Source organism: Chenopodium quinoa, unplaced genomic scaffold (assembly GCF_001683475.1).
Source record: "Chenopodium quinoa cultivar QQ74 unplaced genomic scaffold, ASM168347v1, whole genome shotgun sequence".
Taxonomy (NCBI): Eukaryota; Viridiplantae; Streptophyta; class Magnoliopsida; order Caryophyllales; family Amaranthaceae; genus Chenopodium; species Chenopodium quinoa.
Window position 1 is genome coordinate 1655788 of NW_018743669.1, and position 27518 is coordinate 1683305.

The 27518-nt window shown below is 35.0% G+C and overlaps 4 protein-coding genes across 4 annotated transcripts; 2 read left to right on the forward strand and 2 right to left on the reverse strand.

Annotated features, from left to right (window-relative positions):
- Window positions 1–4279: 4279 nt before the first annotated feature.
- Window positions 4280–6071, forward strand: LOC110683522 (F-box/kelch-repeat protein At1g57790-like). Its single transcript, XM_021859913.1, has 2 exons — window positions 4280–4493; window positions 4832–6071. The coding sequence occupies exon 2, from the start codon at window positions 4857–4859 to the stop codon at window positions 5793–5795; it is 939 nt and encodes a 312-aa protein (XP_021715605.1). The 5' UTR covers window positions 4280–4493; window positions 4832–4856; the 3' UTR covers window positions 5796–6071.
- A 129-nt stretch (window positions 6072–6200) lies between these two features.
- LOC110683523 (serine carboxypeptidase II-3-like) lies at window positions 6201–11506 on the reverse strand. The gene is made up of 8 exons (XM_021859914.1): window positions 10969–11506; window positions 8827–8934; window positions 8441–8721; window positions 8014–8268; window positions 7451–7557; window positions 7216–7302; window positions 6841–6949; window positions 6201–6426 (listed from the first exon to the last, which is right to left on the reverse strand). The coding sequence occupies exons 1-8, from the start codon at window positions 11357–11359 to the stop codon at window positions 6271–6273; spliced, it is 1494 nt and encodes a 497-aa protein (XP_021715606.1). The 5' UTR covers window positions 11360–11506; the 3' UTR covers window positions 6201–6270.
- A 529-nt stretch (window positions 11507–12035) lies between these two features.
- Window positions 12036–16509, reverse strand: LOC110683521 (serine carboxypeptidase II-3-like). The gene is made up of 8 exons (XM_021859912.1): window positions 16045–16509; window positions 14743–14850; window positions 14370–14644; window positions 13958–14209; window positions 13287–13393; window positions 13074–13160; window positions 12757–12865; window positions 12036–12426 (listed from the first exon to the last, which is right to left on the reverse strand). Exons 1-8 carry the CDS (start codon window positions 16439–16441, stop codon window positions 12280–12282), a joined length of 1482 nt encoding a protein of 493 aa, XP_021715604.1. The 5' UTR covers window positions 16442–16509; the 3' UTR covers window positions 12036–12279.
- Window positions 16510–20062: 3553 nt separating this feature from the next.
- Window positions 20063–21751, forward strand: LOC110683317. The gene is made up of 3 exons (XM_021859663.1): window positions 20063–20204; window positions 20434–21219; window positions 21447–21751. The coding sequence occupies exons 1-3, from the start codon at window positions 20063–20065 to the stop codon at window positions 21479–21481; spliced, it is 963 nt and encodes a 320-aa protein (XP_021715355.1). The 3' UTR covers window positions 21482–21751.
- Window positions 21752–27518: the final 5767 nt, after the last annotated feature.

A 27518-nucleotide genomic window follows, 5' to 3' on the forward strand; every position in this document is an offset into this window, starting at 1 on the left:
AAGGACCACGGTAAACATTTCGCCAATTTTTATTTTCGGGCAAAAAAAAGTCAAAAAATTCCAAAATTGAAGGCTAATATCCACGTTTTTTGAGAAATTTTGGAGGTTTCGGGGCCCGGTGTCAAAAAGTCTTGAAATTATATGGGATACATCTCGGGGACATATAATGGCCTTTGGAACCATATATGATCATTATTTGTTGTCATAAATGTTCATGGTAGGCTTGAATTAATGAAATCTGTGCAAGTTGTAAACCGGTAAATTGGTCATTTAAAGCAAATAGGATGGTTCCACCCACCCAATTGGACTCCCGGAGGATATTAGGGACCATGGTAAACATTTCGGAAATTTTTATTTCCAGGCGAAAAAAGTCAAAAAATTCCAAAATTGAAGGCAAATATCAACGTTTTTTGAAAAAATTTGGAGGTTTCAGGGCCTGGTGTAGAAAATGCTTGATATTTAAGGGGATACTTCTTGGGGTCATATAATTCCGTTTGGAACCATATATGATCATTATATGTTGTCATAAGTGTTCGTAGTATGCTTGAGTTAATGAAATCCGTGCAAGTTGTAAACTAGTAAATTGGTCGTTGAAAGACAAATTGGATGGTTCCACCAACCCAACTGGACTCCCGGAGGGTATAAGGGACCATTGTAAACATTTCGGCAATTTTTATTTCCGGGCAAAAAAAGTCAAAATTTTCCAAAATTGAAGGCTAATATCCACGCTTTTTGATAAATTTTAAGGTTTCAGGGGCCCGGTGTCAAAAAGTTTTGAAATTCAAGAGGATACATCTCGGGGTCATATAATGCCGTTTGGAACCATATATGATCATTATTTGTTGTCATAAATGTTCGTGGTAGGCTTGAATTAATGAAATCGGTGAAAGTTGTAATAAACCGAGAAATTAGTCGTTTAAAGGCAAATTGGATGGTTTCATCCACCCAATGGGACTTTTGGACGATATTAGGTATCATGGGATACATTTCAGCTTTATTTTCGGGCGAATAAAAGTAAAGAATCTCAAAATTGAAGGCTAATATCCACGCTTTTTGAGAATTTTTGGAGGATTTAGGGCCCAGTGTCGAAAAGTCTTGAAATTATAGGGGACGGGGTCATGTAATGCCGTTTGGAATCATTTATGATCATTATATGTTGTCATAAATGTTCATAGTATGCTTGAGTTAATGAAATCCGTGCAAGTTGTAAACCGGTAAATTGGTTGTTTGAAGGCAAACTGGGTGGTTCCACCAGCCTCATTGGACTCCCAGAGAGTATTTGGGACCATGGTAAACATTTCGGCAAATTTTATTTTCGGTTGAAAAAAATTCAAAAATTTTCAAAATTGAAGGTTAATGTCCACGTTTTTTGAGAAATTTTGGAGGTTTCGGGGCCCGGTGTCGCAAGTCTTGAGATTTTAGGGAATACATTTGGGGGTCATATAATGCCGTTTAGAACCATATATGATCATTATTTGTTGTCATAGATATTTGTGGTAGGCTTGAGTTAATTAAATCCGTGCAAGTTGTAAACCGGTAAATTGGTCGTTTAAAGGCAAATTGAATAGTTCCACCCACCTAATTGGATTCTCGGAGGGTATTAGGGACCATGGTAAACATTTCGTCAATTTTTGTTTTCGGGCAAAAAAAAGACAAAAAATTCCAAAATTGATGGCAAATATCCTCGTTTTTTGAAAAATTTGGGAGGTTTCGGGGCCTAGTGTAGAAAATTCTTGATATTTTAGGTGATATATCTCGGGTTCATATAATGCCATTTGGAAACATATATGATCATTATATGTTGTCATACTCCCCCCGTCCCAAAAAGAACGACCCATTTGGCCAAAACTTTGTCCCAAAAAGAATGACCCATTTGCATTAAAACACCACCAATTTGCAACAATATTTGTGCAAAATTAGCTTCCCCATATAAAAATTTCATTTTCCATGTTATTTTATTACTTTCTCTCTCTATTTTTTTTACAAACCCCATGTAAATTTATCTTTCCAATATACTTTTACTTCTTTTTACTTAACTTCCTTAATACCCGCGTAATCAACCCAAATGGGTCGTTCTTTTTGGGACGGAGGGAGTAAATGTTTGTAGTATGCTTGAGATAATGAAATCCATGTAAGTTATGAACCGGTAAATTGGCCGTTTAAAGACAAATTGGATGGTTCCATCCACCCAATTGGAATTCCAGCGGGTATTAGAGACTATGATAAACATTTCGGCAATTTTTATTTTCAGGTGAAAAAAAGTCAAAAAATTCAAAAATTGAAGGCTAATTATCCACCTTTTTGAGAAATTTTGGAGTTTTCAGAGCCCGATGTCTAAAAGTCTTGAAATTCTAGGGAATACATCCCAGGGTCAAATAATATCGTTTGAAACCATATGTAATCATTATTTGTTGTCATGAATATAATGTTCATGGTAGGCTTGCGTTAATGAAATCGGTGCAAGTTGTAAATCGGTAAATTGGTAGTTTGAAGGCAAATTGGATGGTTTCACCCACCCAATTGGAATCCCGGATGGTATTTGGGACAATGGTAAACATTTCGCCAAATTGGTAAAAAAGGTCAAAAAAATTCTAAAATTGAAGGCTAATATCCATGCTTTTTGAGAAATTTCATATGTTTCGGAGCCCGGTGTCGAAAAGCATTGAGATTTTAGTGGATACATCTTAGGGTCATATAATACTGTTTGGAACCATATATGATCATTATATGTTGTCATATATGTTCGTGGTAGGCGTGATTTAATGAAATCGGTGCAAGTTGTAAACTGGTAAATTGGTCGTTTAAAGGCAAATTGGGTGGTTCAACCCAACCAATTGGACTTCTGGAGGGTATTAGGGACAATGGTAAACATTTCGTCAATTTTTATTTTCGGGTGAAAAAAAGTCAAAAAATTCCAAAATTGAAGGCTAATGTCCACGCTTTTGAGAAATTTTGGAGGTTTCGGATAGAGCTGTCAATCCAGGTAAATGGGTCGGGTTTGGGTCGGTAAGAGTAGGTCGGGTCAATTTGGATTAATTCCATAACCTATGCGGGTCAGGTTTGGGTTGGGTCATGCTTGAGTCGGGTCACGTTGGGTCATACTTCTTATCGGGTTTTGGTCGGGTTAATAACAGGTCAGGTTACATTCGGGTCGGGTGAACAATAGATCGAGTTTAATTCGGGTTTTCACGGGTTAGGGTGATTCTTGGGTTCGATTCGGGTTCGGTTCAAGTCAATAATTTGCGGGTTAAAATTAAGTCACGCGGGTCATTCTCAGGTTTGAGTCGGGTTCGATTCAAGTAATAATTTGCGGATTATAATTAAGTCGGGTCATTTTCATGTTGGGTCATTTTCAAGTCGGGTCATTCTCGGGTTAAAGTCGGGTTCGGTTTAATTCAATAATTTGCGGGTTATAATCAGGTTGGGTCATTTCCAAGTCGGGTCATTCTCGGATTCAAGTCGGGTTATGTATGTTCAAGTCAATAATTTGCAAGTTCCAATCAGGCCGGGTTATTTCCAAGTCTGGTCATATTCAGGTTCCACTAATTATAAATAGATAATTATCATTTTTATCAAGCTAATTATTTTCTTTGACTATAATATATATGGCAATATACTAGGGAACTATAGTCTATAATTTAGGAAGATAATTATCTGCTTTGACCATACAACAAATATATACTATATTTAACTCTTAAATTTAAGGATGATGCTCCTTTCTTTTGTTGGCCTGGATAGACTTGGTCTCCATAGATAAAATGTTTTGATCAACAATAATGAGGTGGTCTAAATTGTATTTAAGGTGATTTGAATTTGGGTCAGGAACAATTTGGGTTGAATTTAGGTCGGGTCAATTAATAACAAGTCATGTTGATTTTGAGTCGGGTTAATAACAAATCGGGTTGAACTTTTTGGGTCGGGTTAGTAATAGGTTTGGTAAAATTAGGGTCTGGTCAATAACAAGTCGGGTTGGATTTGGGTCAGGTCAATAACAAGTCGGGTTGATTTTGGGTCGAGTTTGTAATAGGTTGGGTTAAATTCGGGTCGGGTTAGGAACGGGTCAGGTTAGTAACAAGTCGGGTTAAATTCGGGTTTTGACGGGTTAAAACGGGTTTGGGTCAATTTCGGTTCACGTCAGGTTCGGTTCAGGTCAATAATTTACGGGTTACATTCGGGTCGGGTCATCTCCAGGTCAATTCACGTTCGGGTTCGGGTCTCACATACCCGGGTCAACTCGGGTCTAGGGTTGGTTTTTGGTCGGGTCATGCCGGGTTTGGGTCACCATTTTTTCGAGTTCAGATGGGTCGGTTAATAATCGAGTTTGAGTCGGTATTTCGGATTAGGGCAACTTTTGACGGCTCTACTAATAGCCCGATAGGAATAGCCGAATAGACAATAATCTCCAACTCCTTTCTTTCTCAATTCTTTATTGAAGCGCACTCAGCGTTCTACATCGAAGCACCTTTTGACACTTGAATCTCTCAATTAAGCAGGTTATGATTAATTATGTAATTTGCTGTTTCTTTTTGTAAACGTCATGTCAATTCACTTTTAATTGTCAAGTTTAGGGTTTGAAAATTTGAACTATTGGTTTTAATTACTACGGAATAAGGTTATATGAAAGATCTTAATCAGTTTGATAATCGAATCAAATATCCCTAAAATTATTTACGTAATGTTTTGATAAAAGAAGTGGAATTTTAATGAAGAGATCAATTTTGTATTGTCCTTTTTGTTTCTCTTGATTTATTGTAATGTTTTTATTTTATTTTTATTTTTTATGTATAATCACTTATAGTTGCAAATATATTTATTTTTGGATTCTTATTAGATTTGAGTTGAAGTGTGAATCAAAGATGAGAGATTGGGGTGATATGCCAAAAGAGATTGTGACTAAAATTGTAGAACATGTGGAATTCTACGAAGACTTTGAGACTTTACAAAAAATTTGTAGCCATTGGAGACTAGCGGCAAAGGCAACAAAGTTTCGAGCTTATCTGAAAGAATCATGCTCGGGTGATGAGCATACGCTTCCATGGTTGATGCTACCAGGAAAGAACGATTTCTCAACGATCCTTCGTTTGTATAGCGTATCTAAGAAAATGGTTTATCACATTAACCTTCCTCTTCATAACATAAGAAAAGACCCGAAAAAGTTGTTATCTTCTCTTGGGTGGTTGCTTGTGCTGTCGAATACTACAGGTGAAGGTTCTCTTTTAAACCCTTACACCAATGCCATAATCAAGCTCCCAAAAATTTACTCTTTTTACATTGGTGCACTTCGTTTTAAGTTCACCTTATCAGCCAACCCCTTAACCACTTCCGATTTCATTGTCTTTTTATACTTCTATGATTTATTGGTCAATTTTGATACGCCGCATTCAAAACTGTTTTACTGGAAGAATGGTGATGTTATGTGGGTTCGCGTAACAAATCCATATCCTAACGTCCTCAACGTCCACGAGATAGGAAGATTTCTTAACTCTACTTGTGTTGATGTAACTTTTTACGAAGGTGAGTTTTATGGGACTAATAGGTATGGTTGGATTGTGAAATTTGAGACAGCACAAGGTAGTCCTCATTTTCGAGTGGTGGCTAACCTATCTTGTCAAAGACATGTGCAAGCGAAGAAGCCGAATAGCTCCACAACCGTATTTAGTGATACATGCTTCTATTACCTGGTCAAGTCTTTAGGCCAATTGTTGATTATACGTCAAGTCAAGTGGTTCGATATTTTGAGAGGAAATCTAAAGATCGGCGCTGTTGCACTTCAAGATTTGAGGTACTTGAGTTGAATGTTAATAATGGAAAGGTTAAGGAAGTTTCTAGCTTGGGAAATAGAGCATTTTTCATAGGTTCAAACTCTTCCTTTTCCGTGGAGGTATCTCCTTCTCAATGTCTTGCCAATGGCTTTAAGCCTAATTGCGTTTACTATACTGAGGATTATAGTGTTTGTATTGATAAGTTCAGGGGTCTTGGACGTCATGGTAGAAATGATTCTGTTTACAATTTAGCAACAAGGAAGTTTGAGCGTCTTTTTTACAAGGGTCCTTCATCAGATGTTGCCAGTTACACACCATTTACCTGGATTGAGTCCCCTAAATAATTAATACATAAGGTATTTTAAGGTTTAGATGCTTGTTTTCCATAATAAATACAAGACAATATTTTCTTGTACGTTATAGTTTTTTACTAAATGATTTTCATCATAAATAAATCCTCTTGTCATATAATCTTACTTGTGTAAGTAATTGTTTTTGCCTTGTATCACTAGCTCATCATCCTCGATTTCGGAAGTAGTTTTCCTTGGAGAAATGATGAGAACATGATCAAAGCTCTTTTAGGTTGGTAACTTGGAACTAGATGTCCAGCCCCTCTTACTGTCACAAACACCATTCCTTCATAACCTACTACGTATCCTCCAACCTGTATGCAAAAATAAACTATTTAAGTTTATCACTTTTCTAACCATATCATAATCAAATTTTCTGCATTTCTTAGCTTAATTGTTTGAAATACTTATTATATAACATATTGGTAACAATTAGGCTAATACAGATTTAGTATGAGATCGTCTTTTGAATAAGATGGTGGATTAAAACGATGCTATATATTGTTATACTATATAACTAATATAAGTCAAAATGAAGTCTTACTTAGGGCCTGTTCTCTTACGTTGAAATTCAGTTCAGTTCAGTGTTCTGTTCAGTTCTGTTCAGCTTCTAATTTCCTTCTCTTATAAAATATTCATTTCAATTCAGTTCAGTTCAGTTCAGCTGAGTTCAATCAATGAGAACAAACCCTTATTTAGTACTCCGTAGAATTTTTATTTCTATATACCTGGTTGTCTGTGTCGTACCATGGACGCCAAGCATCTTTAACTGGAAGCTTGAGAATGTTAATGGAGTACTTTGATGATGTGACCGGCACACGTCCATCAACATCTCCACTGTTAAAAAAGACCAATAGTCAGTTAAAAATCACGATTTGTCTAGTGTACAACTATATTAGATGTGTTTAAAATCGCGATGTATTTTAATTTTACATGTGATTTTGTTATACTACTAACCTACTAATGCACACATAGAGACAGTACAATGCTGTAAGATGAAACCAATTTTTAATACGGATATCATATGTCAAAATAATACTACGTTGAAAGTAAATAAAAGATTAAGAGAAGAGTTCGATCAATAAACTAGTTGAATTGTTTACCTGTACATCCACATACTAATGTTGCTTGCAATGAGCTTCTGAATGATTGGTAACACTGTAAATGAACTATCTTGCCATCTAAATCCACTGGATTTCACACATGAATAATTAATTTACATTTGATTAAGATATTCGATCTACTAATTATTGTAATTGAGGAAAATAAAAAAAAAAACAGGGGAAAATTAAGGATTTGTACATGTAATTACTTGAAACAAAATAAAATTAAAAGTACATGCAGGATTCCCATCTTTTGGGTTTGGCATGGAGAGCCTTTTGCACTTCTTTAGTGTTTAAATAAGTTGTCACATATTTGGATGAACATGGATCATAAACCTCAACCTGAATATATATATGCAATAATTTATTTTAGCTATCTTATTTTTGAAAGTAAGCGGATTAGTGCATTAATTCAAAATAAGAGAATACATGAATACATACGAGGAAACCTCACAAGGAACAAGGTTTTCCCAAATTTGTGCTCTATCAAACGGCACTAATCTAGTTAAGTGGCAATAATCCATTATTGATCATTTATTTTAATCATTAGACATGCATAACCCTTTGTAAGTCTAAATGTCTAATTGTATCCTAGCTAGCTAGAACACCCCAAGCAACACCAAACTAGACATACTCATGTTTAATTTGGTCATTTTCAACGCCTGTTAATGAGAATTGAACCCCCAACCTTGCGAGTGGAAGGGTAGGAGACTAATCGAGCATAATGCCCTTCCACTGCTTATTTAAGTTTAGGTAATAAATACTTAATTAGCTTGAAAAAAAGGTGAAGAAACATACTGAATCAAGAATATGAGCTTTGGAATTTCCAGACATTAAGCAAACTGGAGAATAGATGTTGTAAATGTCTATATTCCCTGCTTCTTCCCAAGCTTTATCCTTGTAATCTTCGCATTTTTGGGATGTTGTTGCCTTGGAAAAATTGCAAAATTGCTTGATTTTGGCATGTGTCTCATCCGAGTGTGTAGCGTGATTCCATAAATAATCATACAATCCTGCTGTATTTGTTGCATCATCTACCCAAGCGTTACCTATCTGCATAACACGATTTGTCATTTAGGTTTCGTTCTTTTCACATGGGTTAGTTATCGCTCTTTATATGAACCTACCTGAACTTATTTATTACCCTTTTATATCTAAAACCTCAAGAAAAGAACATATTAACTCGTTAGTATGCAAATTAAAGTGTATGATAAGGAGTAAATACCGCTATGCCTTTGAGATTAATGAAACTGCTGTCATGTTTTGCGTTATTGTTTTTATGCAAGATGGTATAAGCAAGTTGAGGCACATAATGACCAGCATAACTCTCTCCTGCTAAGTAAAATTCGCGGTTTTTGTACTGAGGGAACCTCTCAAACCAATTGACAAGGAACGTGTAAGCGTCTTTAGCCGTGCTCGTATCCCCTGATTGTGCATAGATGGCTGGTTCCTTTCCATATGAAAATCCTACTCCTACCGGAGATTCTAAGAAGATCACATTTGCCACTGCCAATTACACAATTTGATAAATAATAAATTAGTTCATTGTTTCCTACAGTATAATTTAATAACTTCTTGTTATGATAATGCTTTAAGGCTTAAATAACATACCTTTGTTCCAAGCATAAGGATTTCGAATTAGTGTTTTCCCGTCACTTTTTACCCGGAATGGTCCTAGTTCTAATAATCCTCCGTTGCCAAACGATGAGCATCCTGGCCCTGAAATTTACATTAGCGTCAGTCAAAAAAGAGAGGATGCTCCATTTTTTCATGGTAAGAAACAAATTTTTATTTCTCACATGGCATTTTCGTTAATAAATCAACAACTTTATTCAATTGTGGAGCCCACAATGATGAAAATGTTGTTGATTTATTCACAAAAATGCCCCATTAGCGTCTGTCAAAAAAGAGAGGATGCTCCATTTTTTCATGGTAAGAAACAAATTTTTATTTCTCACATGGCATTTTCGTTAATAAATCAACAACTTTATTCAATTGTGGAGCCCACAATGATGAAAATGTTGTTGATTTATTCACAAAAATGCCCCATTAGCGTCAGTCAAAAAAGAGAGGATGCTCCATTTTTTCATGGTAAGAAACAAATTTTTTTTTCTCACATGGCATTTTCGTTAATAAATCAACAACTTTATTCAATTGTGGAGCCCACAATGATGAAAATGTTGTTGATTTATTCACAAAAATGCCCCATGAGAAACAGAGAATTTCCCTTAAAAAATGTCAATCTAGGAGATCATTACACAATTTTTTTTTTTTTTTACTCTTTAAGAAGAAATGTTACACAAATCTTCCACAAAACTTAGGAGTTATCGAATAATTTAATTTTGAGGATTCATTGTGATGGTTGTAAATCGAAATAATTATTTATTACTCCGTATATGATTAGTTTAGTTTATCAAAACTCGATCAAAAGGTACATTATAGCTGAAAAAAAGGCGCAACGACTAATTAAGAAGTAAGCATGCATGTTTACACAAAAGGAGCATGGGGACAATGAACTTAGCTTAGTTCATGATGATAATTAATGTAGACATGTAGTGGTAGGCTGGTGGTCCAAATGTCCAATAGCTAATGTTGTTTATTAGCTCATTTGATAATTACTTCTAACTTAAGAGGGACCAGAAGAAGGTGCCCAGTTATGAAAAAGAAGTTAAGTAGCAAAAAAACAAAAATCATTATCTATATAATGCTCAATTTGTACATATTTGTATCACAAAATTAAATTACAAATTTACAGGAAGTTAATCAACCTTTGAAGAATACAAAGAAGAAAGATGCGCTGCATAACAAGATATTATGGAGTAAATAATGCAGTAGATTATTTTTAAAGGTGTGATATATGACCTAATAAGTTCAATTTACGCGCTTTTGACAACAACGAACGACTATTTTTCCACTATGAACGTCTAAGTATTTTTTTTTTTGTTGAAAAGTCAAAAGTATTTTACTTGTATTATATTCTCTTGGCCCCATTATATTTAAATGAAAAATTTTACGCCACAAATTCTACATATATATTAAAGCCAATTAAGATATAATTAACTATGTGTCGATATATATTTGATATGTAAGACAATACGTGCACACTTCCGTTTACATGTCCGATTGTGCGACACGTGGATATATACACATTATCATGTGTCACTCAAATAAATTGTTTTAAGTAAACTCGAGATTATGGTTGTAGTCAACTAGAGAAAAAAAAAATGTGATTCCGTTTTGTATTGTAGACGTATATAGAACCTATCAAGTTATTATTCTCTGGGTTAGTGATAATGTGAGTAAGCACTTCTTTTATTATCATGCGGAGGAAAGATATAAGGTGTTAATTTTCAATATTAAAATGATGAAGTTCTTTATTTTTACTTTTTTGGATATAGTTGTTGCTCTTACTTACCACTAGAAAGACAGTTTAAATTAACATATGCATGCATAAAATTCCACTATTATTATCACTATCATTGTGGGTCTAAACCCATGTGTCGTGATTCGTGAATTAAATATCAAAATTTTCAATTCACACTACAAAAACTCCCACTTTGTAATGGATTTATTGAAATCATATAGAATCACTTTCTTTGTAGTTTAACTACTCATCATATATCATCAATATTTATTGGCCTAATATTGATTTCCTACACCTAAGAAATTAAAGCAAAGGTTTTATTGATATAACTAAACATCTATAAAAGACTAATGAAATAATTAGCTTCTATAATATCATATTACATTTACCTCCATTTAGCCATAAAACCAAAGGTTTGGAAGAAGCATCCTCAGGGGATTCAACAAAGTAATAGAACAATGCCTTCTCATGAGCGGGATCAACAGCTACATAACCGGCATATTGATCGAAATCAACCCCATTTGGCTGGCCGGGCAAGGTGGTGATCTTGTCGGCCTCCATAAGACCATCTTGAGGTTCAACATGAACTTGAGTTTCCGTTATTTGGGTTGGCAATGTGACCCAAGAAGCAGCAAGAGAGGGGCTTTTTAACCTCTTAGACTTGAGCAATTTATACAAATTTGTTACTTGATCATTGGCATTACTTGGGGTGAGTATGTTTGAAAGAAAGCAAAAATAGAGGGATAGTAAGAGAAAGTAATAGTGTATGCCTTTGCTCATCTTTCTTGCTATTAAGTTTACTATTTAGAATGGAGTGATAATGATCATAATGAGGAAACTTCCCATATAAATAATGTAAGATTTGGCTTATCATCATCAATTGGAGAATTGGACAAAGATTGGTCATGCTAAAACTCATTGGTCATTTATCATATATAACCAAAAAGAGTTGTCTTACATTGACAATATAGTAGAATGACGTATCTATAAATTTATTTAAACGCTTATTAAATGAAACCTCATGATAATAGTTGTCTTGTATTATTTTATTATTTATTTTTATATAAAAAAATAAATAAATTTCAAATCTAAATATTCAATGGACGTTTTTCTAGTTTTAGTTTGGAAAACCTCGAATAGATAAATAGACTCGCTCGTGAATTGTCGTCCTCGAATAGATAAATATCCATTTAGTACATGTGTTAGTCTAGCGTTACGTATGTGCATTTTTCGCCCCATTTTGTATGATTGATGTTAATCTTAGTGTCGTAGTCATTTAGTTATGTAGTATATGCTTCCAAAATCTTGCTAAGAACTGGGAAATGCTAAATTGTGAAATAGCGTTAGTTTGTTGACTCTAGCCAGGCCAGAGGAAAACTAGAATAATCTACCTTCCCATTAGAAAGTCTTTTTTTTTGTTATATAAAATATAGCTAGCAAAGGTACATACATGATATAACAAGTAATTAAAGTTAGAGATAATAACATATAAAATATATATAATTATTAGTAATTATGAAAGAAGTGAAAAAAAAAATATATGGAGCACAATGTAGGGCAAAGTTTCTTAATCAATGGTTTCCTATTGCTATTGTTTACAATTATCCACCACGCACTTGGATACAATTTAATTTTTTTTTCTTCGAGGAATAAGAAGGCCCTGTCAAGTCAGAACGTCACATAATATGGAGAAATCAATGTCAAGACGACTTTGGAGGCAGAGTTCCTTGGAGAAATGACGAGACCATGGTCAAAGCTCTAGCTGGTTGGTAACTTGGAACTAGGTGCCCAGCTCCTCTAACGGTTACAAACACCAATCCTTCATAACCTACTACATACCCTCCAACCTGTATGCAAAAATAAAATAAAAATAAAAATTGTTGGTTATTTCTCTAGCCAAACATACGTAAGCTGTACTCGTATGCATTTGTTAGGTTATATGAAAACTTATGAAGAACTATCTTTCTCGATTATCACTAGAATAAAGGTTGTGTACATCTAATCCTTTTTTAACCAATGTTTCATTAAAAACATTAGAGAAATAGAAATTAATACTTTGCTTAATTTTTTCCTAATTAATTAACACACGTATTTTTTCAACCTAAAAATTAACATAGTACGTACAACTCCATTTCCTAAGATCGAGATAATATTAATTAACCAATTTTGTCACGTACCTGATTATCTGATGTGTACCATGGACGCCAAGCATTTTTAATTGAAAGTTTGAGCGCATTAATGGAGTACTTTGATGATGTAATCGGAACACGTCCATCAACGTCACCACTGTAAAATATATATACCAATATACATCGGTGTGTTTAAATTAAAAAAAGCTGGTCACACAGGAGCATATATATGTACATGTAGTAAGTAATAATGAAACACGAAAGTTGTTATCAAATATGGTCAAAGTTATGCGTTAATAAGTGTATACTTTGTATTAATTTAGAAACAGGGTTATTGCGTAAAGAATTATCCAATATTGAATTACCTGTAAATCCACACACTAATGTTGCTTGCCATGAGCTTCTGAATGACTGGTAAAATAGTGGATGGACTATCATGCCATTCAAAACCACTGGATCGGAGTTCATACAAGCAAAAATTCCATTCTTCAAAAATTAATATTCTATTAATTGTAATTAAAGAATTAAATAAAAGTTAAGAAAAAGTCTTGTCAATTTCAAACTAAAATTAAAATTACCTGCAGGATTCCCATTTTGTAGGTTTGACATGAAGAGCTTTTTGCACTTCTTTTTTATTTAGATAATCTTCCACATAAAGTGAAGAACAAGGATCATAAACTTCCACCTAATAGATAATATTATGTATAATTTTAGTACCTAATCAGGGGAAATACAAGTTAATCTGCCATATAAACGCATTTTTGTTAATCTGATGACATTTTTGTAAATATTTTGAAAAAACAAGGTCATTTATTCAGTACTTTTTGGTGAGCTGTCCAATTACTGTTTGCCTTTTGCTTTTACTGTTTGGTGAGAAATTTACACATGTACCCTCAACTAGTACATGAAAAGACGCATATACCCCTCCACTAGTACTTGAAAAGACAATTATAGTCTATCTGGGGAATTGACTGGGCATCCCTCCCTAACGAGAACAGAGAACTAATATAAATGAACCCCCAACCTCATGGGTGGAAGAGCTAGCTTACGGCCCCTCCACATCTTAATTCAAATTCACTAATAAGTTTTATAGTACTTAGCCAACCTAGAAGAAATTGAAGAACGAAGAGAGTATATATATATATATATATATATATATATATATATATATATATATATATATATATATATATATATATATATATATATATATATATATATATATATATAAACGAAGTAAAAGACATACTGAATCAAGAATATGAGCTTTGATTCCAAGCTTAACACAAACTGGGGCATAAATGTTGTAGATGTCAATATTCCCCGCTTCTTCCCCTGCTATACTACTATAATTATCACATTCGTCAGAAGTAGATGTCTCCGAAAAATTGCATGATTGTTTGATTTTAGCATGTGTTTCATCTGAAAACAAAGCATGACTCCATAAATAATCATACATCCCTTCTGAGTTTGTAGCATCATCTATCCATGCATTGCCTATCTGCAAAATTTTCAAGCAACAAAAAACTATTATTAAACTTTAAAGTTCGTTTTTTCAAGTGAATTTTACTTATCTGAACTTATGTGTGATTTTTTTTTATTTTTTATTTGTCTCCCTAGTTGGAAACTTTTTAAAGGATTAAGAATGTTATGATACATACCGCGATGCCTTTGAGATTAATGAAGTTATGGTTTGCATTCTTGTTGTTATGCAAGATGGTATAAGCAAGTTGAGGCACATAATGACCAGCATAGCTCTCTCCAGCTAAGTAAAAATCGCGGTTTTTATATTGAGGGAACCTCTCAAACCAATTGACAAGGAAAGTATAGGCATCTTTAGCCGTGCTTATATCCCCTGTTTGGTTATAGATGATTGATTCATTTCCGTATGAGAATCCTACTCCTGCCGGTGATTCCAAGAATATCACATTTGCAACTGTACAAGTATACATATTCGTTAAAGACTTAAAGTACATACTAGTAGAAATTCTATATAATAAAAGGGATCGGAGTAAAAATGTACGTTTTCCATACCATTATTCCAAGCATATGGATTTCGAATTAGTGTTTTGCTATCGCTTTTGACTCTAAAAGGTCCAAGTTCTAGTAGTCCTCCATTGCCAAATGAGGAGCATCCAGGTCCTGAAATTCACATTAGAAACGTTCATTACACAAATTTGGTCTTTATTCTGTAAGGACGTACTAATGTTACATACGTACTTACATACGTACACAAATAGATCCTCTCGATCATTGAAACAATTAAATCTTGGGAAGGAAGAATGGTTGTGATAGTATTGAATTGCATTTGAATTTACTATGGAGTATATATGGTATATAATTTGATCAAATTAAAGGTGATTATGAGTAAAGGTTTAGTTTAGCTAAAGACGTGAATACTGTTAATAAAGAAACATGTTTACACAATTGAAGAATGATGATTAAAGGTGATTATGGAATTCAGCTAAATAATGATAATGTGTGTGACAAGAGGGACCACAAGAAGGTACCCAAATAAATAAGATGGTGTGAATTGTGATTTGAATTCATTCCCACTATTACTAGGTAATTTGTACTACGTATTAAAGAGTCCTTATTATATCAGTTATTACCCTCGTATCCCCGATTAAAAAAGTAGAAGATTTGGCTCCATCTAAATTTAATTATAAATTTTATCAATACTAAATTATATTGTAGTGATATAGATGGATGTAAGGCGTACAACATATGCACACCACACCTTGTAGGCTTGTACATGTGTGACGCGTGGCTGCGTAGGTATAAATGGCTATTATGCCTCCCGTTTGATCGAATTATGGAGACATAGATTTATCATCTAACTTAGTGATAACGTGACACAATAAGCTATTTCTTTATTATACACGGGAAAGATAATTAAAGAAGTAATTAATTACATGATTTATTTATTATTATTATTATATTTTTTATTTTTTTTGTAAGTTGTAGTTCTTACTGCTTAGTACTTGAATGATAGGTTAATCTATAAGTAACATGCATAAGATACCATTATCATTGTGGGTCCAAAACCATGTGTGTTGGAACCAAATTTCAAAATTTTTACTTTGTAAAGTATTTGAGCATCTAATTTTTTTCAGCATTAAACAGGAAGAAACCCTTGCTTTTATTTGTAGTATTGTTAATATGTAGTATATTTTATCTACTCGATCATTAGTAAATATTGGTTTACCTACTTAATAAACGACTAAGAAAGTAACGGTTAATTGGATCAACTAATTATAAAGGCCTATATATAAAAAATGAAAAAAAAATAAATACAAAAAATGACTTCTTTAAGATCATAAATACTATGATTACCTCCATTTAGCCATAATATCAAAGGTTTTGAAGATGAGTTCTTAGGAGATTCAGCAAAGTAATAGAACAGTGCCTTCTCGCTAGTTTGATCAACGGCTACATACCCGGCATAGTGATCGAAATCCACCCCATCCGGTTGGCCGGGTAAGGTGGTGATCTTGTCCGCCTCCATGAGCCCATCTTGAGGTTTAGCATGAACCCGAGTGTTCTTGATTTGGGTTGGCAATGTGACCCAAGAAGCAGCAAGAGAAGGGTTTTTTGACCTCTTAGATTTGAGCAACTTGTACAAGTTAGCAACTTGATCAGTAGCATTAATTGGGGAGAGAGTGTTAGAAATAAGGCAAAAATAGAGGGATATCAATAGAAAATAATAGTGTTTGTTGCTTTTACTCATCATCTTTCTTGCTTTAGCTTACCAAATGGTGTGGAAAGTAAGGAGGGAAATGTCCATATATATAAATATAAATAATAAAAGTTGTGTCATAAAAAAAATAAAAATGGGAAAAGAAATGAGTTTTACTAAAAGTCATCAATCAATCATCTATGTAAATATGAGTATTGCACTATATTCAAAATATAGTAGAGTAGACACTAACTTAAAAATATAAACTTATTTCACATGTGTTATACGAAGCGGTAGGTATATATGTTCTATATGAAACCTCATATGAACTTTGGATATGGTAATCTTAGTGAGAGTTTAGCTCTGACTATATTCGGATTCGATCCGAGTTGCACACTTGGCTTATGGCGGGTGAGTTTCCCAACAAGAGTTTTTTGCATTCGTTGAGGCTCGAAGCTGAGACCTCCCTTAAACGACATCAAGTTGTTTACTACTTGAGTCAACTCTTGTTATTCTAATAATGTATGTCTAGTGTTAATGATATAAGACGGATAAATCTTTATATTGTATACTTATGTGGCTCTCGCTCTAAGTCCCTATTCATATACGAATAATTAATTATGTATATGTCCAACTTTAAGTTACGAAAGTGGGTTATTCTCCCCACTTTGAACGATTGAGGTTTATCTTGATGTCTTAGTCGTCATGAATATATATGCCTCCAAAACCTTGGTGTGATTGAAATGCTAAATGATTTAATGTGAAAGAATGAAAGACTTGATGGAGTAGCCTACCTTCCGATTGAAAAGGTAAGCTTAGTCTAGCGAATTAAAATCTAAGATCCTTTGAAAGTAATAATGAAAGAAGGGCAAAAAAAACACTTAGTAGGGTAAAGTTTCTTCTTTAATCATTTAGACGACAAGAGAGGCCAACAAAGACCAAAGTCTTAGCCAAAGCCCAAAGGTTCTAACCACTTGTGCATATTTTAAAAGTCAAAGAATAGTATTCCGGAGTACTTTTTTTTTTTTGAACGGGATATTACAGAGTACTTTGTTGTAATTAAATAAAAGGTGAATATAAATTAGCTTATTTGATTAAAGCATTACAGATGGTATAATTAAAAATGACAATACTAATAAAATAGCTAACTAAAATCATACTTGGACAAAGCTTATACGATGTTAAATCTCGCTTTATTAAATATATTTCAATTATGCTAATGTGTTTAAGTTTTGAGATCAAATCCCATATCAAATGTTAGCTTTCATGTCTCTCTAGTCTCTACACAATTTTATTTTATTTTTTCAGGAAATCAAAGAAAGCTTCATTTTAAATAAAATAATAATAAAAAAAAGTATTATTAGTCTTCTTTTTCTTTTTTCCACTACGTAACGGGTATAAGTGCAAAATAATACAGTACAAGTAATTATCTTATCTTCCTCCTTTCACAAAAGCATTATTGGGAGGTAGTGGAGCTTTTCTACTTTTAATTTGCATGCTTAATATATTACTCCAAAATTTTACTTTAGTCCTAGTGCAAAAGCTAATTGCTTTTGGCTACACGTGATATATATCCTATTAATTTTATTTGGGGTTTTGGGTTTTGTGAAATTGAGGTTCGGATATCCGTTAAAAATTTATTTCTGGATAACAATCATATTTTTAAGTGGCATCTTTGTACGTAATATTGCCTTCGTTTTATATTAATTATAATTTTGAAATATTTTATATCTAATAAATAATTAATATGAAACGGAGGTAGTATAAAAAATGACAATTGTTGGTGGTGGCTTGGCTTGGCTTAGATCTAAGGCAATGCAAGGCATGTCAAGGCCAAGGTAGGAGATATTAAAACATGATGATGAGGAGACCAATGCATAAAGAGATAGTTTTAGGTACCAATTAGGTCTCCAAGGCCCCTTGGGAACCTTATGATACAACTAATGTCGACCTTTTCGGGTTTAAAAATATATTTTGTAGGCTAAATTTAAAAGTTATATATATGCACAAAATTAGACCATATTTCAGATTAGAGGTTTTGGTACTGGTCAAGGCCGAAAATTAATGTGATGGTTATAGATCTCGAGTTATATATACATATAGTTTAGTGTCGTATACAACTTATAGTCGGTCATATAAAGATCCATGTTTGCCTTGAGTTATTAAGGGGACTAGTGAAGTATATGTACATATCTGACTAAATAATTAAATTAAAGGCAAAGTAGATAATTTCAACCACTCAATAACTCCCTGATCTTGTGGGAATTTGGTTAGAAAAGTCACAAAGTGTGTATAATAGAAGGTTAATTCACACTTTTACACTAAATAAAAAATTGTTTAAACTTTTGGTATGGTAATTTATACTCCTATGAGAGCAAACAATTGAGTTGGGGACTAAAGGATTAATGTATTAGCTTGCCGAAAGGCAAACACAAGGCAAGTCATCAAGGCCAAGGCAAGCCATGATAAGACATCAAACTACATTCAAGTAAAATATGAATATAGATCTTGGGCCAACTCAAAAATTAAGAGGATCCAACAAAATCAAACCACAGCCCACTTAGTGTGATGAAGGATTTTGTCATTACAAAATTTCATTATGACTAAACGCCCACTATAAATGGTTTTTTTAAAAACAATTATGTGCACAATTTTTGAAAGATTGTTATATATTCAACTATCCAACACACACACACTTATATATTGCCTAACAAAATATTTTAAATTATTGAAAATGCTCTAAATAACTTATTTGTACTTGTAATAAATGTCACAATAATATAATGTAACTAACTAGATATTAATTTTAATTTTGTCAAAAAAAAAAAAGGTCTTAATCGTATAATAAAATTGTTGATAAAGTGGTGAATTACTTCTATTTAGCTTAGGTAGGAGAAGATTTCCAATCACTGCAGGTGGGTTGGTCCTCATTAACCTACCCATTCATATAATCCACCCACCAACTATTTTTCATGTATGAGAAGTTTTAGTAAAGAGTCAAGATCAAAATTATAATTAATTAAGCCTAACTAAATATATATATATATATATTATACAAAATTAATTAAAGCTTAATATACGTTTGCATACTCACCAACTCCATCTCAAAAAGTATAATTGCGACATTGTGGTCGGTCATCACCAATTCACCATTGCATTATAATTTCTGATCATAAACCCACATGTTTATTACTATATTATTATTATTATTGATACATATATTGAAGGAAAATTCCACATGTTAATTATTCTAATGTGCTCAATTTCCCTACTCTTTAATTATGAGTGATAGATATTATAGGATTATTATAATATTTGTCACAGAGTAGGATATATTTGTAAATATTTGTGATATAGTTTGTATTCTTATCGTATTAGGTTTCCTAACAAGATTAGGACTAGTATTGTAACTCTATATATATTATTCAATGGTACACACTCCAACCCAAGGAGTTTTCCCGAAATCTAACATGGTATCACAGCCGAGATTTTTTAGGGTTCCACAAAATTAATTTTTTCTAAAAAATCCGATCCTCTTCTTTCTTCCGCTATCTCTAATTTCTCGTGGTAATTTCATCACCTAATATTGCTACTTTTTGGTCCACTTTGCTGCTGCATCAAATCTTTAATTAGCAATTTGGTTTACAGTAGCGCTTTTGTTCGTTTCTCTTAGCAATGGCCAAGGATGATGATCAACCTCCCACGCCTCCTCCTCCTCCTCCTCCTCCTCCCTCAAACGACTACCACCCTGCAAACTCCATCAGCAACATCCGGAACGAAGTTCCAGAAATTCTTGACCGTGACAAAGGGAATTATGGTAGTTGGGTTGAACTCTTCGAAATTCATTGTCATTCCTGCAATGTTATCGATCATATAGATCCCAAATCACCTCGTCCTACGGACCTCACCTCGGCGCAGTGGAACCGCCTTAACTCAATTGTGAAAAAGTGGATTTATAATACAATTTCTGCAGACCTACGGAGCACGGTGTTATACAAGAACGCTACGGCACAGGAAACTTGGGATAGACTCGCCAATATATTAAGATAATGGTGAAATTCGTGCTATTTATCTTGAAAATCAATTTAACAATCTCTTTGTTGAAAATTTTCCGGATGTATCCTCCTACTGTCAGAACTTGAAGGAATTAAAAGACCAACTAGCTAATGTCGGTCAGCCTGTGTCCGAAAGAACCTTAGTTCTTCGTCTCTGTGCCGGTTTAATCGACTCCGACTATGATGGGGTGGCTCAATCCATCACTCAAACTCGACCTCTTCCCGGGTTCGATGAAGCACGATCAAGAATCTTGCTAGAGGAGTCCCGCAAATCTGCCAAGGACAATTCGGGCCAAGCGTTTGTCGCTCAGGCAAACAACACCACCACCACCACCGCGGGAGCCGCTCAGCAACAACAGCAGCCGTCGCAGCAACAGGGCAGGGGTGGTGGTGGCGGTGGGCGCAGCAACAAGGGCCGGGGTGGAAAGTCCAAGCCAAAGGGCAGGGGTCGTGGCCAGCAGCAGACCCAACAGCAAGCCCAGGCCCAATCCGCCACTCCACACCAATCTGGCCCAACGCAGCAGCAACTCTGGGCCAGCTTCCAGCAGTGGGCTCAGCAAGCCACATGGGCTAGGCCCCCTGCGCCATTCCCTGTTCAGCAGCAACAACAATCAATCTTGGGCCAGCCCAAGTCTCAGCAGGCCTATGCAGCCCAATTCGGTCAGCCCATGACCCCTACAGACTTGGCAGCTTCGTTCTCAACAATGACTCTTCCAAATCCCGACAATCAGTGGTACGTGGATTCGGGTGCCACATCTCACGTGACGAATAATGCTGGTAACCTCTTACCCTTGTTTAATTTAAGCACTAAACATCATATTTTAGTTGGTAATGGTCATCGTATTCCAGTAACAGGTTATGGTCATAGCACCCTTCCCCATACTAAACACCTCTTGTCCTTCGTGATGTCCTCCTAGCACCTAAACTCATAAAAAACCTTATTTCAATTCGTAAATTTACCTCTGATAATTCTGTGTCTATTGATTTTTGGTTTTTCTGTGAAGGATCTTCGTACGGGGAACATAATAACGAGATGTGATAGTTCGGGAGACTTATATCCAGTCAAAACAACCAAGTCCACTCCGTCAACCTATCTTGCTACCTCTCTCAGTGCTGTTTCTCCATCTACTTGGCATAGTCGTCTAGGACACCCTGGAGCTCATTTTTTAGCTATCTTTAAGTCTAAAAATCATATTTATTGTAATAAGGAGCAAGACTCCATGTTTTTTCAATTCATGTCAATTAGGAAAACATACTCGTCTTCCCTTTGACAATTCTAATAATACTACTATTTGTGCTTTTGATATTATACATGCCGATTTATGGACTTCTCCTATTCGTAGTGCTCAAGGTCACAAATATTATCTAGTTTTATTAGGTGATCATACTCATTTTGTGTGGACAATTCCCCTAAAATACAAGTCACAAGCTTTTCAATCATTTATCAATTTCCGAAAATATGCTGAAACCCAATTTGAACGTCAAATTAAATGTTTTCAATGTGATCATGGTAGGGAATTTGACAATGACCCTTTTAAGCAAAAATGTATTGACCATGGAATGCTTTTCCGCTTTTCTTGTCCACACACTTCCTCACAAAACGGCAAAGCCGAGCGCATGATTCGTACACTTAATAATATTAAGCGTACAATTCTCTTTCATGCGTCTCTTCCCCCTTCGTATTGGTTTTATGCTCTTGAAACGGCCACTTATATTCTAAATATTTTGCCAACTAAAGCTCTCAAAAACAATACTCCTGCCTTTGCCTTGTTTGGAAAAACTCCTTCGTATGGTCATATCCGTGTCTTTGGGTGTCTTTGTTTTCCTAATTTGTTTGCAACAGCTCCACATAAATTAGCTCCTCGATCAACACCGTGTGTTTTCTTGGGTTATCCCATTGATCATAGAGGGTATAGGTGTCTTGATCTCACCACAAATAAAATAATCATATCGCGTCATGTCACTTTTGATGAAGCGACTTTCCCATTCCGAAATCTAGCTAAGTTTCATTCCCATGATTATGATTTTTTAGGTGATGATGATCCCCCACCTCACTTGTTGCATCCCACAGCCCACACTCCTCAAAATGCAACGCACCATCCTTCACCACAAAACAGCCCACAACACTTTTCCCCTCCTGGCAGCCCACAAAGCCCACAAATGAGCATCCCACAAGCCTCACAACTCAGCAGCCCACACCCCGCATCACCCCACACTCCAAATCCGCATCTCACACCCTCACTCCAACCCACTCCGCAACGTGGCTGTGGCAGCCCAGCTCCAGCCGCGGGTGGGCTGCGGCCTTCACTGCCCACGCCAACTCCGGACAGCAGCCTAGCCACGCATAGTCCACCCTATACACCGCCACCTTTACGTGGCATTCCACCCATACGACCCACTCGGCCACCACCTCCCTCACCCCGAGTCACCCGTAGTCAACGGGGCATATTTAAGCCTAACCCAAAATATTGTAACCTCACCGTTCAACCTTCGGGTCCCCCTCACCATAAATCACCGCTTCCAAAGTCCTATAAACAAGCTTTAAATGACCATAATTGGAATGCGGCGATGAATGATGAATATAGTGCTTTAATTAAAACAGGGACATGGGAATTGGTACCTAGGCCTGCGGGGGTGAATATTGTTAATTGTATGTGGCTTTTCAAGCATAAATACAAGTCTAATGGTGACCTTGAGAGGCACAAAGCTCGTCTTGTATGTGATGGCAGGTCGCAGGAAGTTGGTGTGGATTGTGATGAGACTTTCAGTCCGGTAGTTAAACCGGCCACTATTCGCAATGTTTTCAGCTTAGCTTTGGCTAAAAAGTGGTCGATACATCAATTAGATGTCAAAAATGCCTTTTTACATGGTGACTTACAGGAAACTGTTTATATGCATCAACCTCCGGGTTTTCTTGATCAGAGAACACCCACTTATGTCTGTCGACTTCGCAAGGCTCTCTATGGTTTGAAGCAAGCTCCCAGAGCTTGGTATCAACGCTTCGCGAATTTTCTTATTAAGTTGGGTCGAAATCTAACAATGAGCATATATGTAGCTTTAATTTATTCAAATAAAATTTTGTGATTTTGAGATGTGTATATAACTATATTACATAGTAAAATGGAAACACAATTTTGAGTACAGTGAGAACCACAAATAACAATTGAACAATATATCCAACTTTAACCTTTCAAACCTCAATACTTAAATTATACACATTCCGTATCCCCGATTACTAGTATAACATATCCCGTGCATTAACATCATCAATGTATTCTATTTATTCCCAATAAATAAAAATGTTCAAAAAAATATCACTTATTCTAAGTGCACCCCATATTAGTACTAGTGGAAGTATTCAAATCAAGATTTAGAGACCATTCCTCAAATGTTTAGCTCCACTAATAATTAGGGGTGTCCATTCGGTTTTCGGTTTGGATTTAGGCCAAATCCAATCCGATCCGAATTATAAATCGGTTTTCATTTTTTCAATCCGATCCAATTCGAATTACTCTTCCAATCCAATCCGATCCAATCCGAATTAAAATTCGGTTATTTTGGATCCGATCCGAAATCCGAATTAAATTAAGTTGATTTATAACGTCTAATAAACTAATACGATAACATAAAACGATAGTCAAGATTAACATAAATTGTTTAACATCAAGACTAATTAAATTGTTCAAAATAAATAGTACAACTTAAAAGCAACACTAAGAGTTTACTGCAACAAAAAAGACTAGCAGGAACAACTTAAGAAGAAAAGTTGCAGCAAACAGCAGCAAAATCAGCAGCAAACAGCAGCAAAATTAGCAACGAACAGCAGGAAAAACAGCCCACCAGCATTCTTTAATCAAGGCAGAAGCTTAGTCGTCTAAAACCTCAACTGTTTCAGGCTCAGCAATGGATATCTTGCACAAATCTTGATATTGAGAGAAAAAATAAAGAACAAATAATAATTAGAATTAAAATCAATAACAATATTAATACATAATTAAAACAAGAAAATAAAAAGATTTAGCAATCAGCTTCTTCAAGTTGTTCAACTTCCTCCAAACATTCTTCAACATTTAATGAATTCGGGGAGTCACGCAACCAATTTTGAGAACAAACAAGACTCTCAACAACTCTAGGAGAAAGGGAACTCCTAAATGGATCAAGAATCCGTCCACCAGTGCTAAATGCACTCTCAGAAGCTACTGTTGAGACTTGACAAGCTAAGACATCACGAGCCAGTTTTGCCATTGTAGGAAATCTAGAGCAATGAAACCTCCACCATCCCAAAACATCAAAGTTATCAAAGTCTTCCTCTACTTCTTCTTCCAAATACTTGTCCAACTCTAACTTTATTTCTCCTCCTCTCTCCCCCCTTTGTTTCTTATACTTGTTTTTCAAAACATCAACTTTCTTTTGAGTAGCATTTAAGGGAGCATCATCCCTACTCTCACTTGAGTCCTCTCTAGGTGTATCGGTTGTTGGTAAAACACGATACTCATCATACAATGCATATAGAGATTCCCTCGAATTTTTTTTGAGTACAAAACCAACCTTGGAATCATAAATCTCACTGATCATCCACTCAACATAATCAAGTTTATAGCGAGGATCAAGAACAACAGCAATAAAAATCAACAAGTTTATCTTTTCTGGATCCCCCCAATATTTTTCATATTTCTCCCTCATTTTACAAGCCATCAAACTCATATTTTCATCCCTAGATGCACACAACTCTTTCAAAAGTCCAGCAACATTAATAAGCTCATGAAAAAATTGATTGGAAGTAACATATGCAGAACCAGAAACACGCAAAGTCAGCTCATAAAAACATTGTAAAAATTCAGAAAACCTCTTAACAATAGCCCAATCATCACATGTAGGGGGTCCATTTCCTTCCCGGTCATATAATTCTACATTGTAATGGGGATCCTCCTCTGAATATCTATCTAAAGCATTCTCTAAAGCAAGGGCAGCATGTAACATAAGATATGTAGAGTTCCACCTAGTCGGCACATCAAGACACAACAATTTCTTGCTATTTATTTTTTCATCAGCAACACATTTTTTAAACTTCAACAAGCGAGCAGGAGACTGCTTAATGAACCTAACAGCATGTCTAACCCGAATAATTGAATCATGAACACATTTCAAACCATCACCAACAACTAAATTAACAATATGAGCTACACAACGCATATGAAGGAAACGACATTTAAGAACCCCTGTCTTCCAACCATTGATTTTTCTTTTCATATAAGCTATAACAGTGTCATTTGAACTCGCATTATCAACAGTTATGCAAAAAACATCTTCAAGCTCCCACTCAAGCAAACACTTCTCTATCATTTTACCCACTTCTTCACCTTTGTGACTTGCAACAGTACAAAAACTCAGAATTCTTTTTTGAAGTTTCCAGTCATTATCGATAAAATGAACAGTCAAAACCATATAATTGATTTGTTGAATAGAAGTCCACAAATCTGTTGTTAAAGAGACCCTAGAATTGCATCGTTTTAGGACATTTTTTAGCTTTCTTTTTTCTGTCAAGAACATCTTATAACAGTCCCTTGCTACAGTTTGTCTAGAAGGTACATGAAACCTAGGTTCCATAACACTACAGAAATACTTAAAACCTTGACCCTCAACAAACTTGAAAGGCAGTTCATCAACAATTACCATAAAAGATAGTGTTTTTCTAATGCTAACAGGGTCAAATTTCTGATAAGTCAAACCACTAATACCTCCACATGCTTTATTACTACCATTTTGAAAAGAAAGTAAGCTTTGCTTGGATTCTTTTGGAGTAGCATAGGGATACTTACGACATTTGGAGATATGAGCCCACAAAGGGCTGGTTCCATTCTTTTTAGGGTCACAATTATACGCCGTCTTGCAATACTTGCAGACTGCCTTTAGCCCCTTACTCGTTTCCTCTTTGTCGAAGTGATCCCAAACCCCAGATCTGTCTTTCATCCTCTCCCTCTTACCCTTTTCTGTCTTTGGTTTGTTGTTTGAAGTAACTTCAACATCAACATTACTTTCAGCATTATTAGCTTCAACATTATTAGCTTCAACCCCCCCTTTGCGTGAGACTCGCGACATACTGCAACTCTGCAAGTATAATTACGAATAAATTTAAAAAATTTAGTTGAAATTCAACAAAAAAAAAAAAAAAAAAACAATAGAAGAAGGGTAGCAAATTACCTTAAGTGGTTTAGGATTGTGAGATCAAAATAAGGAATGATTTGATTTAAATTTTCATGAGATGAATAGATGATGAAGAAAGAGCGCTTGATAAGTTGAGGGAATGAGGGAGTCAGGAGGCGTTGAGGTCTTGAGGAGTAATGAAGACTGAAAGAGGCAAATTTAGGGTTTTTAGTTATATAGTCTGTATTTGGGCTAAATTTAAAAGGCCCAATTATAAACTACAGCAGACCATTATATAAATGTTGGTAACTAAATTTTGGTGTTCGGTTTTAATTGGATCCGAATAGGGTCAATCCGATCCGATCCGAAAATCCGAATTTTCAAAAAATCTCAATCCGATCCGATCCGATTTAAAGTTCGGATCCGATCCGAATTGATAATTCGGTTTGGATTGGATTGGATTTCGGTTTTTATCCGAATTATGGACACCCCTACTAATAATATACTTGGTAATAATACATGCTATATAGTAGAGTGGTAGAAAACAATATGATTGAAAACTAATGTTACATGCTCTCGAAAGTGGAAGAGAGGACAAGAGAATCTCTGTTCCTAAAGTATTCATCAAAAGATATATTCCGCAATTCTTACCACAAGATCATGTACTATTGTATACTATGAAGTATGTGCTTTTTTTTCATAACTCGAGTGAAGTAGGGCCTGTTCTCATTTTCTAATTTCTTTCTTTCATAAACATTTCATTTCAGCTATATTTTTTTACGAATGACCACTGCCCTACAAATTCTAGTCGTATGATAAAATAGTAGTAGTAGTATAAAATAAGGTGATGAAAAACTAAAATTACACTCAAAAAGGACTTGTGAGTTTCTGACTGCTGTAGCCGTAGTTGGTGGGAGAGGGAGTGAGTATAA